The sequence below is a fragment of the Loxodonta africana genome, chromosome 11 (genome assembly GCF_030014295.1).
Source record: "Loxodonta africana isolate mLoxAfr1 chromosome 11, mLoxAfr1.hap2, whole genome shotgun sequence".
Lineage (NCBI taxonomy): Eukaryota > Metazoa > Chordata > Mammalia > Proboscidea > Elephantidae > Loxodonta > Loxodonta africana.
Window position 1 is genome coordinate 43,748,791 of NC_087352.1, and position 12,432 is coordinate 43,761,222.

The 12,432-nt window shown below is 45.5% G+C and overlaps 1 protein-coding gene across 2 annotated transcripts; it reads right to left on the reverse strand.

The window, feature by feature from the left end:
* Positions 1 to 869: 869 nt before the first annotated feature.
* On the reverse strand, positions 870 to 11,548 carry LOC100672498 (serpin B8-like). 2 transcript variants are annotated; one of them, XM_003406259.3, is made up of 7 exons: positions 11,444 to 11,548; positions 9,542 to 9,719; positions 7,562 to 7,699; positions 5,425 to 5,542; positions 3,906 to 4,048; positions 2,723 to 2,875; positions 870 to 2,235 (listed from the first exon to the last, which is right to left on the reverse strand). In XM_003406259.3, exons 2-7 carry the CDS (start codon positions 9,710 to 9,712, stop codon positions 1,831 to 1,833), a joined length of 1,128 nt encoding a protein of 375 aa, XP_003406307.2. In that variant the 5' UTR covers positions 9,713 to 9,719; positions 11,444 to 11,548; the 3' UTR covers positions 870 to 1,830. The 2 variants fall into 2 exon arrangements, with proteins under 2 accessions (XP_003406307.2, XP_064150485.1); XM_064294415.1 differs by lacking the exon at positions 11,444 to 11,548 and adding an exon at positions 10,969 to 11,035.
* Between the last annotated feature and the right edge of the window lie 884 nt (positions 11,549 to 12,432).

The window sequence follows — 12,432 nt, forward strand, 5'->3', positions numbered from 1 at the left end:
ACTAGCTGAGGAAGAAGCCGGTCTCAGGTGTTCCCGTCTTCTCACATCCCCTCCTCCTTAGGTAAAGTGGCCTTGGTTGGAGCAGCCAGGGGAGAACATTTGTGTGATGCCCCACAAGACACCACACCTCACTAAGTTGAACGAGATTACTTCCTTCCTCACAGAGGCCAATTAGTCAAGGTGCTAGCACTAGTCTTTCCTGAAAGGCTCACAGTCTCTCACCAAAAACCTGAATCTCAGGATCTCACTGCGTCTTCTTAGGACGTCCCTCAGCCTCAGGGAGCTGCTGAGAGTTGATCACAGTCACTAGACACAGCTCAGTGAAGGGTACCTGATAGGGGCGGATTATCCAACAGGCAAGGTAAGCATGGTGTTTACCTTACTCATGAGATCACTTGTAGTGAACAATTTCACATTTTTACACCACATCAAAAATTCTTCTTCTAGGTAGGGCTGGTATCTCTCTCTTGCCCAACCCAACAGTACCTTCCTACAGAATCAAAGCCTCTTTTTAAATATATAATCCCTGACAGGGGCTGACAGTAAGCAAGGTAAGCATGGGCTTACTTGTGCTTACTTACTAATCTGTAGTGAACAATTTCACATGGGTTTCACCACATCAAAGATGTGAAATTGTTCACTACAGATGATCTGGTAAGCAAGATAAGCACCGTGTTCCCCTTGCCTATTGGATAATCCGCCCCTGGTCCCTGGCAGTTTTTGGTCCCACTGCAGGAAGACCGTGAGCAGTAGCAGAGAACTGCCTTCCCAGCTTTCCTATAGCCGCTGTTGGATGTCTAACTTGACCCACCTAGCAATCTTGGTGGAGTTGGGGGCTAAAGAGAAGTACCAATTGTCCCCTCAGCACCTAGAAGCTCATACATCCCTGTTAACAGCTGCTGGGTGGTAGAACTGGGTGACTTAAATTTTCTTTGTATACTTTTCTATAGTTTCCATGTTTCTGTTTTAGTCAGAAAATTAAAAAATAATGTAGGAGGATCCTTTTCCCTTAAGCGAGGGATATACTTGAACCCCATCTGAGCCTGTCTGGTTACTTAAAGGCCTTTACTCCCAGGAGTTGTTGGGGTAGAGCTCCTGTGGGGTTTTGTGTGTGTTTCAGATAGGAAGAGAGTAGAGAAGACATCATGGCATCTGTTTCGGAGACCTGCCTCCCACTCAGCCCTGTCCTGAAGCTCATGGTTGAGCCCTGAATTTGTGTCTGAAGTTTCCTCTTGGAAAGAAGATATGAACAGGGGTTTTCATGAGAGGCTCGGGGAGCATGGGACATGCAGGGCTGTCTGCATGATCCTGAGGGAGGGGAGACACTTTACCTGGACTGTTTACAAGACACTGGGTAGCTGTAATATTCACAGATTTGCAGGTTTCTGGCTGTGTGAGCAACAGGGCCTGTGAATGGCCCCTCCTCGTAGGTCGGCCGGAGGCACTAGGCAAAGGTGTGAGATCATCTCAAGATGGAGGGACATATGAGGGGTGGTTCATGAATCTTCACGGTGCTCCTAAGACTACCCACAAATAATGGGCCTAGATGAGAGGATCTGGCCAACCTCTAGTTTGTAGATGAGGGCAAGAGCCTCCAAAAAGCACCCCAACCACTTCAAAACCAGCCTTTGCCTCCTCGAGCCCAAACTTCACACCTCCAAAGCCTGCTATTCCCAATGGCTGTGAAATGTTCATCAGAGACATTCACAAACTGTCAGGCGCACGCACTTTATTTTAGGATTCAAACCTCTGCCAATTTGGCCACACAGAGTTTAAATGAAGACACGGCAAGCAGAGGGAAAGGCATGTAAGTTCGGCAATAGCACCTCTTCACGGAGATGAGAACCTGCCGCAGAATAGAATGCTGTTGGTCTTGTGGTGTCTGATGAACATGAGGAAAGGGTGGTCTGCACAAAACCTTGGCTCTATGCTGAGGCTCCGGCTGTTCCTGACCACCGCGGTGGCTGCAGCTGCCTCTGTGCCCTCCTCATTTACCTCCACGAAGCACTTGTGTGCAACCCTGGACACGGGCACATTCTTCTCGGTTGACAACCCAGAAAAGTCAGCCTTGACTTCCTCAAAAGCATCAGTCATTCCTAAACGCCGAAGAAAAGACTCCAAGTCATAACTCTCCTCCAACTTTAACCGGGGAAGGAAAACTTGAACTTTACTTGGAGTCATCTTTTCTGGATTTGTCCAGGCTTTGAACTTCTCATATGTAAGTTCCTTTTCCACCTGGAAGAACAAAGCGTCAAATATTAACATCTAGATGACACTACCCATGTGCCCACCCACACACTTATTATCTGTTCTACCCCTGCCACGTGCAACTAGGTGGTCAGTTCTAGATTAAGACAATCTATACAGATATTTTTCTTCCTAGAAACACCAAGATTTTTCCCCACTTCTCACCTTTTCTCTGTTTTATGGATACAAGAGTGAAACAGCTAGCAAACACCTGAGACAAGCAGAATTTTAAAAAAGGACTACATGCCAAACTCATTTCAAATGCTTTTTAGTTTAGAAAATTCTCCAAACCAATTGATGATATTTACATACACAACAGAAGTGCGTACACATGTTCCCAAAAGACACACAATGGTGTTGACTACTTGTAAAAACCCTAAATTGGAAGCTCCTCAAATGCTGTCTGGGGGATGGACTAAAAAAATGAGCTCAGACCGGAATCTACAGACATGCAGAGACATTGCCAAGGGCTTACCACAGTGAGATTGGTGTCTTCGTCGGGAAGCAAAATGACCATGCTCAGATCCTCCCCCGCATAGGGCAGCTCCAGGACTTGAGTGTGCACCTCCTCCACGTACCCCAACCTAAATTTAGCCAGCTTAAACATCATCTGCACTGTCTTCTTATCCTGATGAAAACAGGAAATTAAAATTAGATGACTAGAAAATGAACACGGTTTACCAAAACTCAGATACATCTAACTCAAAGAATCCCTAAGGTACAAGTATAAAAGAATTATTAGTTCTGTGGATTTATGCTTAAAGACATGAAATCTTCATTAGTATATCTTTGTTTCAGCAGATCAAATATTACCGTGTGAGAGACAAGAGGCCGGCAAATATAGACATAAAACCCCTCTACATTATTTTGGAAGCACTCCCATGGACCTTATAATTAACAATTATTTCTCCAAGTTCAGAGGAGGATTAAGTAATATTCAGGCCTTTGGATGGAAGGATCTGGTTAGAAAAGATGGGCCAAAGGGAGTTTTACTTTTATCCTGAAAAGTTGCCCAATTCTAGAATTGGTTTTATGAGTTTGATTTTCCTGGGAAAGATACCTTGATAAGATGTATAGGGTCTGCCATTTTTAAAGCTGACATCAAATAGATTTTATACTTTTATATCTTTGAGCAATATGCTATTATCAGGTTGATGGAGGCCAAATTCCAGGCTAACCGCTCTTGACCTCAGGCATGATAACATTCAAAAGGAAGTGTAGAAATCTGTTTGCAAAGTTCCCTTTAACATCTACTCACACATCTTTTTTCTTGTGTTTGCAATTGTATAGCATGAATTCTAAGGCAATAAATAGGCACGGTTGCTCCTGACATTCTAAGAAAATGTCTAAATAAATATAGACCCTGATAGCATCATACAAAAGTTTCCAGGGCTTAGAAGAAACTCCAATCCAAATAACACAGCCAGAGGTGAAAGATGGACTTGTCTAGGATGGAAGAACAGAACTATCAATACAATAGCTATTTTACTTTTTGTCCTCCACCCACCCCCACCCCAAATAAAAAATACACAGGGAGCAGGAAATTCATTCAAAAAGAGATCAAGACAGTCTGAATTTTTTTTTTTTTTTCCATTTAAAATCATTCCCACCTTTTTACTTTACAAGAGAAGCAGGGTGTCTGAAAAACGAGTCCCTACCTGGTTGATTTTAAAGGGCATTCCTCTTGTGTACTTTTTGTCAAATTGTTCTTTCCACTTTCCTTTGAAATATATCGCATTCACAAGCACCAGCTTAGTCTGGGGGTTGATGGTCCCGGCACCCAGCACCTCTGAAATCTTCCCTACATAGGAGAAGTTTATTGCTATTTGAGAGTTAAAAACATAAAGCAGGCTACCTGAAACAGGTGATGGAGCAAAGGAACTGGGAGGTGGGATAGAGGGACCTGAGGTGAGCTGTCAAATCAGAGAGGGGACAAGGTGATCCCCAAAGTTTTCTCCAGCTCTAAAACCCTAGGAAATATGTCAGCAGTCAGCTGGATGGAAAGATGTGGACAGATGTGGAGAGGAGGTGACTGGATAAGAGGGGTGAGGTATGGAGAAGCTTCTGGCCCCCCAGGTGACGGTCCTCCTGGATCTGCTGGAGAGCAAGAGGCCACTGGACAGACGGTGTGTGGAAAAGTGAAAGGCTTCCCTTCCCGTGATAATTATTTTATTGGCTTTCAGTATCATTGTGGGCATTGCTGCTGCCTGCTACACAGGGACGTGCACTAAAGGCTGAAGGGTGAAAGAATGAGTGCAAGGCTGGCCCATGAATAAACATGTGATATAATTTAACCCTCAATTTTTTGGAAAAGGGGCCCTGGTGACACAGCGATTAAGTGCTCAGTTGCTAAAAGAAAGTTTGGTGGTTTGAACCCACCAGCTGCTCTGCAGTGGAAAGATAGGGCAGTCTGCTTCCATAAACATGACAGCCTTGGAAACCCTATAGGGCAGTTCTGCTCTGTCCTATAGGGTCGCTGTGAGTCAGAATCAACTTGACAGCAATGGGATTTTTTCCTCTCTTTGGTTATTTCTTGCAGTTCCTTGATGATGTGTCAAGTATTCAGAGTATGTAAAAGCATGTCCTGTTTTACTCTGTCCTCCAGTAGAGAGCTGACAGCAATGTCTCTGGTGAGACAACACACAGTCTGGACAGGGGACCGGCAGGCCCCACAAAAACTGCCCAGCAACCAGAGTTCCAAGCAAATTCAGAAAAGGTCGCCCCCTGAAAGCAAACTTAGCCATTGTCAAGTTAAACTCGGGGAGAGAGCTGTGGATGAAATTGGTGAACTATTCGAATTATCACAGGAGGTATGACAAAATGTAGTCATCTCTAAGATATGACTTAATCGAATGTCATTCTGCCCTCAGAGTATGGTAAGGGTCCCCCAAAGAGGAGGCATTGTTCAGGAATTTTTCAGCACTCTCCGGAAGAGAGGAGGTTGACATTAGAACCCTAGGTTTAAATATTTTTTAGACTTCATGATCTGCCAAGCCCAAGACAAATAACAGGATTATGTTGTTAGCCTGGAAACCCAGCAAACACCAACAACCAACAACATACAAACAGACCTCTGGTAACCAGGCCACAGTGGCAACACTGCAGAAGCCATCCACAGCCCAGCTCAGCCTCTCTTCCATTCATAACTCCAAGCCTTCAGGTATTAAAATCTCTCACCTTCAGTCCTTTCTGTGACCCACTTGTTTATGTGTTCTCTGGATTCTTCTGTATCTTTAGCAAAGGACAGCTCCTCCAGCTCTGCCTGATAGAACTTCTGACAAGATTCCTTAAAAGCCTATGAAAAACAAACTACTGAGTTTGCCTCCATTCCTCAAAGGTTGCCACCACTTTGAAAACTTTTTTTTTTCTCTCTCTCTCTTTTCACATGTTTCTACACAGGTCATGCTGCATTTTAAGACCCACACATTCAATTAACAAAAAAATTATGGACTGCCCACTCTGTGCCTGGTACTGTGCTAGGTACTTGATGCCAAGTTAAGGGCATCATATCTGAGCTGGATTAGCTCACAGTCTGATAAGGGAGACATTTCATACACAGAGGCACTTACAAGGGGCACAGAAACATGGATGGAGCCAGTCTTGCACAAAATGCCCCTGGACATCATCCCTGTCAAGCATTTAAACTCCATATTGACTCTTTCTGTAGTCTTCTGTCTCACCCATGAGACAGCATAACTCTCTTTCACCCCTTTTTTTTTTTCTTTTTATCCCAGCAGCAACCATCGTGTCTGAAACTTATCTACTGTATGATTGAGAGGCTTCAGAATAAAACTAGATAATCAAGAAATCGTATGGATGGCCATGTGGACAAAAAAAGGAAATTGCATTTTAGATCTGGGTCATGGTGGTAGCTTGGAAGAACATGGAGCAAGGACGGTCTTCAGGGAATGGAATGTGATAGGTTTGAAGTATTGTGTGTGTGTGTTTGTGTTGTGTGTGTGTGAGAGAGAGACAAAAGGGAGGAGAGGGCATTAGGGAAAACACAGTGGCAGGAAATGAGCCTTGAAATGTAAGTTGGGGCCAAATCAGAAATACATTAAAACCCAGAAACGGGGAATCCCAGGTAGAAAGGGGGAGTGTGCTGTCACATTGTGGGGATTGCAACCAATGTCACAAAACCATCTGTGTATAAATTTCTGAATGAGAAATTAACTTGAGCTGTAAACTTAAAATAAATTAAATTAAAAAAAAATCCCACAATAACTCAGATTCAGGTATAACATGCTTTGCAATTGGTTCCCATTGTCCACCTACCTCCTGGTGTCAAAGAGGATGTAGAGGGAAGGAGGGGCTAAGCAATCAAGAAAGGTAGAAGAAGGTGGTTTCCTCTGTCCCTAATAGTCTCCAAGAACAACAGTCAAAATCAGGCTGATATTTAAACATGAACATCGATTTCATCAATTAACCAGGAGACTCCTGGAGTCATTAGTGCATATCCTGGAAGACCTAGCCAGGTAAAGGATCCAAAATCATCCCCAAATCTATTTAAGCCCAACAGCAACCAGGGCTGGGAGGTGTCTGAATCTTACAGAACACTTAGAGCTCCCACCCAATAAGACAGCCAAGCTCACCCCATCATTTCATTAATCTCACAATAACATCATCTTGCGTATTATGTGGTAGAGTTTTTTTTTACTTCACTTATTACATATGGCAGGGTGTTACTAAACTAAGGTACTTTGGAGTTAAAAGCTGAACTAAATAGAAGTTACTAAGTTTAAAACCTCGTTCTAGAAAGACTATTCAACAGCAGTTAACAACTGTAATAACATTCTGTCAGTAGTGTGGATTTATGATACAGGAGGAAGGATCATACAGGACTCGGAGAGAACAGTTAGGAAGCAATTAAAATGATAGTGACAACATGGCAAAAATCAGAGCCCAGGCAATGGCAGTTCAGAAATGGGGATAAATTTTTTAAGAGGCTGACTCAACTGGAACCAGAAGAACAGCCAGAAGTGAGACTGGGAAGGAGACAAGGATAGCTAAGCTTCTGCTTGTATAACACATCAGACCCTGCTGTCACTTAGGGATCGGGAATCAAGGGGAAGAAGTCGGTCTGGGCGTGGGAGGATGGACACATTGAGATGGACCTTAGGGAGCCATGTGTCAGAACCAATAATAATAATTTTTAAAAAGACATAATTCAGATGTAATCTTAAAATTCAAAATTATAATTACAGAAGTGTATTTTTAAGCACATATTTAAGGGAGTAGGTTATATGGTGTTCCCTGCTCCTCAATAGTTTCTCATTTTCAGTTTCTTCCCCATCAATGCCTAAATACTACTTACTGAAAGAAAATTACATGTTTTTTCTCCAAAGAGCCTGTTGGCAGTTCTAAGCAAGTACTGAGAGCCGGGTTTGTTAACTTCACTGAGAAGTGACTGGAAACCTGGATGAACATCTTCGTCTTCGTTTAAACAAAGTGCCTGGTAACAGAAAACAACCACACCAACTTTTAACATTGCCCTTTTCCTCCCCCAAAGAGCGGTCTCCAAATGAAGCTCTGTACTGAACATCAGACAGGTTCCTATCCTAAAGCGAGTTTGGCTGAATTGTCTAGCACAGGGTTTCTCAGCCTCTTCACCACTGGCATTTGGAGTCAGGTAATTCTTTGTTATGGGGTCTGTCCTGTATGTTGAAAGTCCCTGAGTGGCACAAATGGCTTGTGCTAGACTGCTAACCTGAAGGTTGACACCCACCCAGCAGCACTGCAGAAGAAAGATTTGCTTTGGTTAAGATTACAGCCAAGAAAACCCTATAGAAAAGTTCTACTCTGTAACACATGGGGTCACCCTGAGTTGGAAATGACTTAATGGCAACAACAGCCTGTGCATTGTAGGCGGTTTCGCAGCATCCCTGGCCTCTACCCAATAGATATCAGTAGCACCCTTCAGTTGTTACAACTAAAACTGCAGATCTCGCCAAGTGTTCCCACCTGAGGCCAAACTGCCCACAGGTGGTAACACTGATCTAGCAGATTTATTCATGCCAGGGAGGCATGAATGTGATAACTCAGGGAGGGAGACAGAACAGAAGAAAATAGGTAGTTGGGATAAATCTAACATGGCCCCAGGGGCTACAAGAAAGAGCAAAAATGAAGATGGATCAGCCATTTTTGCAGAACTTCTCCCAATCAGACCGTGATATAAGTGTTAAGTCAGATTGGGAACGAAGGCTGCTCTTTTATCTCCCGCCCAACCCAGACCAAACTTGACTCTGAGCTATGCAAAACAAGGGCAGAAGGATCTCCAGCTGGGTCTGTGGATGTGCTGTGGGGCGGTGGCCATACACCCAGAAGGAGTGGCTGGTGGATTCGAACTGCCAGCCTTTTGGTTAACAGCAAAGTTCTTAACCACTGTGCCACCAGGGCTCCACACCCCAAATAGTGTTAGCAAAATGCTGTGCATATGGCAGTGCTCTGGGGCCCTTTCACCAGATTTTCAAAGGAACCTAAGTATTTCCCTAAAGTATTCACTCACTACCTCACTTGTAGACAAAGTTACACATAACCTATTTCGGATCAACCAGATTATATATTACCTCTAAATAACTAAATAATACCTGTAAATAACTAATTGTTTTCTAAATAACTCCAGAAAATATTTAAGTCCATATTTTTGTTGTATTTTTTCACTCATGCATAATTATATACTAAAAACAATCAATTTTACAAAAAGTCCATTTGTACAGATGCATTTCAATTTTAAGAATAATTTTAGCAAAAGTTTAAAATATAACAAAGTTGAAATTCTTTGCCTTATTGTGGATCAGAATTACAGAATTACCTAACTTATCAACGATGCTGCTTTCCTTATCTAGAGAAAGTAACTGAATTACTTGATTTCTCCCATAAACATTATGGGGAGATAACCTGTCCTACACAATTCACCTCCCTATCCATGTCTGCCTTTTCTCCATCACCACGTTTTCTCTTCTCACACGTGTAGGCCACACTGGCTTTCATCAGCTGGGGTGAAGGTCTGAAAAGGCCAGCTCTATGGAAGTAGAGGAGTCCCTGGTGGTACAAACAGTTAACACCATTCGGCTGCTAGCCAAAAGTTTGGAAGTTCAAATCTACCCAGAGGCACCTCAAAAGAAAGGCCTGGCAACCTACTTCCAACAAATCAGCCTTGAAAACCCTATGGAACGCAGTTCTACTCTGACACATACGGGGTCGCCAGGAGTTGCAATCAACTGCCTGACAACCAGTTTTATGGAAGTACGAAAGAAACGTGCTGTTGTTCTCCCTTTGTGGCAGGCTTTCATACCTGGGACATCTGGGTGGCAGTGTTTCCTTTTGCCCCCATGAAGACCATGGCCAGGGCAGAGGAGATGCTTAGCGGAGAAATGAACACATTCCGTGACTTGTCCTCTCCACTCAGCATTTTCAATAACCTGATGGCAAAAGTGCCATTGGCTTCACAGAGATGATCCATCATGGAATATCTGATCAAGGGCACAGAACAGAAGCACTTGCACAGAGCACTGGTTAATCACTGAGTCATTGGTACCCCTGTTGGTGGGCACCAGTGGTGGTAGGCAGAATAGCGGCCCCCAAAGTAGTCCACACCCTAATCCCCAAAACCTGAGTTATCTTACATGGCAAAAGGGAATTTTCAAATGTAACTGAATTAAGGCTCTTGAGATGGGCAGGGGGTATCCTGGATTACCTGGATGGGCTCAAAATAATCTCAAGGGTCCTTCTAAGAGGGAGGTAGTGGCTGGTCACAGATGGGTGAGGGAGCAGGTAAAATCAGGGACAATTCCGAGGCTAACTCGTAAACCAAAAAACCAAACCCTTTGCAGTCGAGTCGAATTCGACTCATAGGGACCCTATAGGACAGAGTAGAACCGCCTTAAAGAGTTTCCAAGGAGGAGGAGTGGCTGGCTGGTGGATTCGAACTGGGGACTTTTGGTTAGCAGCGGAGCTCTTAACCACTGTGCCTTAGGGTGGGTAACGAACCATTCATTGGTTAACTGAGGAGCTAACTTGGAATGGGGAAGGTGATACGTTCCGTTTGGAATGTGTGGAACATACCAATTAAACCATGGCGAGGGATGTTGTAAATCTGATTAAAACTCAGATGAAATGTAAATCTAGCAGCTCTAGGGCGAGAGGCTGGGGGCCATCAGCATACCGATGCCAGGAGAGTCTATGCGAGTGGACGAAACACTGAACACACAGTGGAGAGACACAGAGAAGAACTTCGCTAATTCTGGGCAATCCCCACGGTTTGGAGGCAGTAAGGGGAAGAAAATACGAAACTGCGCCTCAGCCGTGGGCACTGTACTGTGAGAACTGGGTTTGTGAGGCGCTGGAAGAGCTCCCCAGTAGGGGAGCCTGGGGGAGCATGGCAGGAGAGCAGCCAGGTGAGGCAGGTGGGCCTGGGACCACCTCCGCACAGGAGAGGAGCCCTGGGTAGGGGCAGGGGAGGATACGGGGAGTGGAGACTTCCATGGAGGAAACTACTGCAGCTGGAATGCGAGGGGAAATCCAGCAAAGAAGCATTTTTTAATGTTGAGGAGATGCAGCCAATGAAGAAGATGAAAGATGGGGAACGAAAAAAGGGAGGAAAGAAAGTAGAGAAGGAGGGAGGCACGGAAGGAAGGAAAAGGAACTAAGAAAGGAAGAAAAAAGAGGCAATAAGCCAACCAGCGGACCGGCTCCCTCTGACCACTCGCGTTCCGCACTCACTGCAGGCCCCCAGTTCCAGACGAGGCCGGATTCTGTGCCGGGTCTTCCAGCCACACCGCTGGCTCCGCCCACTCACGCTTCCGAAGTTCCCGCCCACCACCTCGAGCAACAAATCCGAGGCCTGGGTCACCGCCACGCCCCCTCTCCCCCAGCTGGCAAGTCGCGGTGCTGCAGCGTCCGCCCGGCTGGCATCTACAGTGCCCCCACCAGGTCTCACGGCCCCGTGCCCACAGCCTGGCCTCGACCTCGGGGAGACCCGGCTGGAGCCCCGAGGGCGCGGGGCAGGGGTAACCCGCCGCGCCTCTTCCGCCACGTCCCGCTGTCGTCCCCCCATTCCTCCTCCCTGCATGTCTTCCTCTAGGTCCCGCCTCCAAGCCGGCCTTCTCCACTTCTCCTTCCCCCACTGCTTCAGAGCTCTGCGAAAGAGGTGTCACCGCGGGGACCTGCGAACCGACGCCCCCCAGCCCGGTGTTACCTGGAGCCTCCTGCTGAGGCCGCCGCTGCTGCTCCTGCTGCTGCTGCTCCGGGGATGCGCCCCACCCTCCTGCATCTGGGTCAGGGCCGCAGGCGTGACTCAGAGGGGCGGCCTGTGCCGCCTTTCGCCCTCGTGGAGAGGCCTTCCGCGACATCCTGAGGCCCTGCACTGCCCTGCCCTGCCCTGCAGCTCCGCAGGTGGCTAGATGGGCGGTGAACGCCCGCCCCTCTGAGAATGGCTTCCCCAAGGAGGGCTTGGGTGGTTTTCTTGGCTAACAGGCGCAGCATTGTAGCTCTGGCGGTGCAGTGGTTGAGAACCTGGCTGCTAATCAGGTCAGCAGTTCGAATCCACCAGCTGCTCCGTGGAAACCCTGTGGGGCAGTTTTCTGTTTTATACGGTCACTATGATGGGTTTTTTTTTTTTCTTTTTTTTATGAGTCAGAATCCACAGAAAGGCAATGGGTTTGGGGTTTTGTTTGGTTTTGGTTTTAGGTGCCACTATTGTTGTCCAGTGTGTGTGCAAGAGTAGTTTAGGAATGGAAACCTGACTGAAAATTAAGCACAAGTCACCTGTTGCCTTCCAGTCAATTCTGACTCATGGCAGCTCCATGGTAGAACTGTGCTGCATAAGGTTTTCTTGGCTGTAATGTTTATGGGAAGCAGATCACCAGGCCTTTCTTTCGTGGTGCCACTGGGTGGGTTCAAACTACCCACCTTTGGGTTACTAGTTGAGCGCAAACCATTTGCACCACCCAGGGACCTTTAAGCACAAGCCAGTGGTTTCCAAACTTGATCAAGCACCAATCAATACAATGTTTGGGTAGTCATCACCGATCTTTATTAATCTATATATGTTAATGTGCAAAATACTAATATGAATAGTAAAAAAAAAATATGAATAGTACAAAACATAAAAAAAATTAAAATGAGAAAGAAAAAACTTATTGGAAATACACAACACTTGTGCTCAGGAAAATTATTTTAAAATTG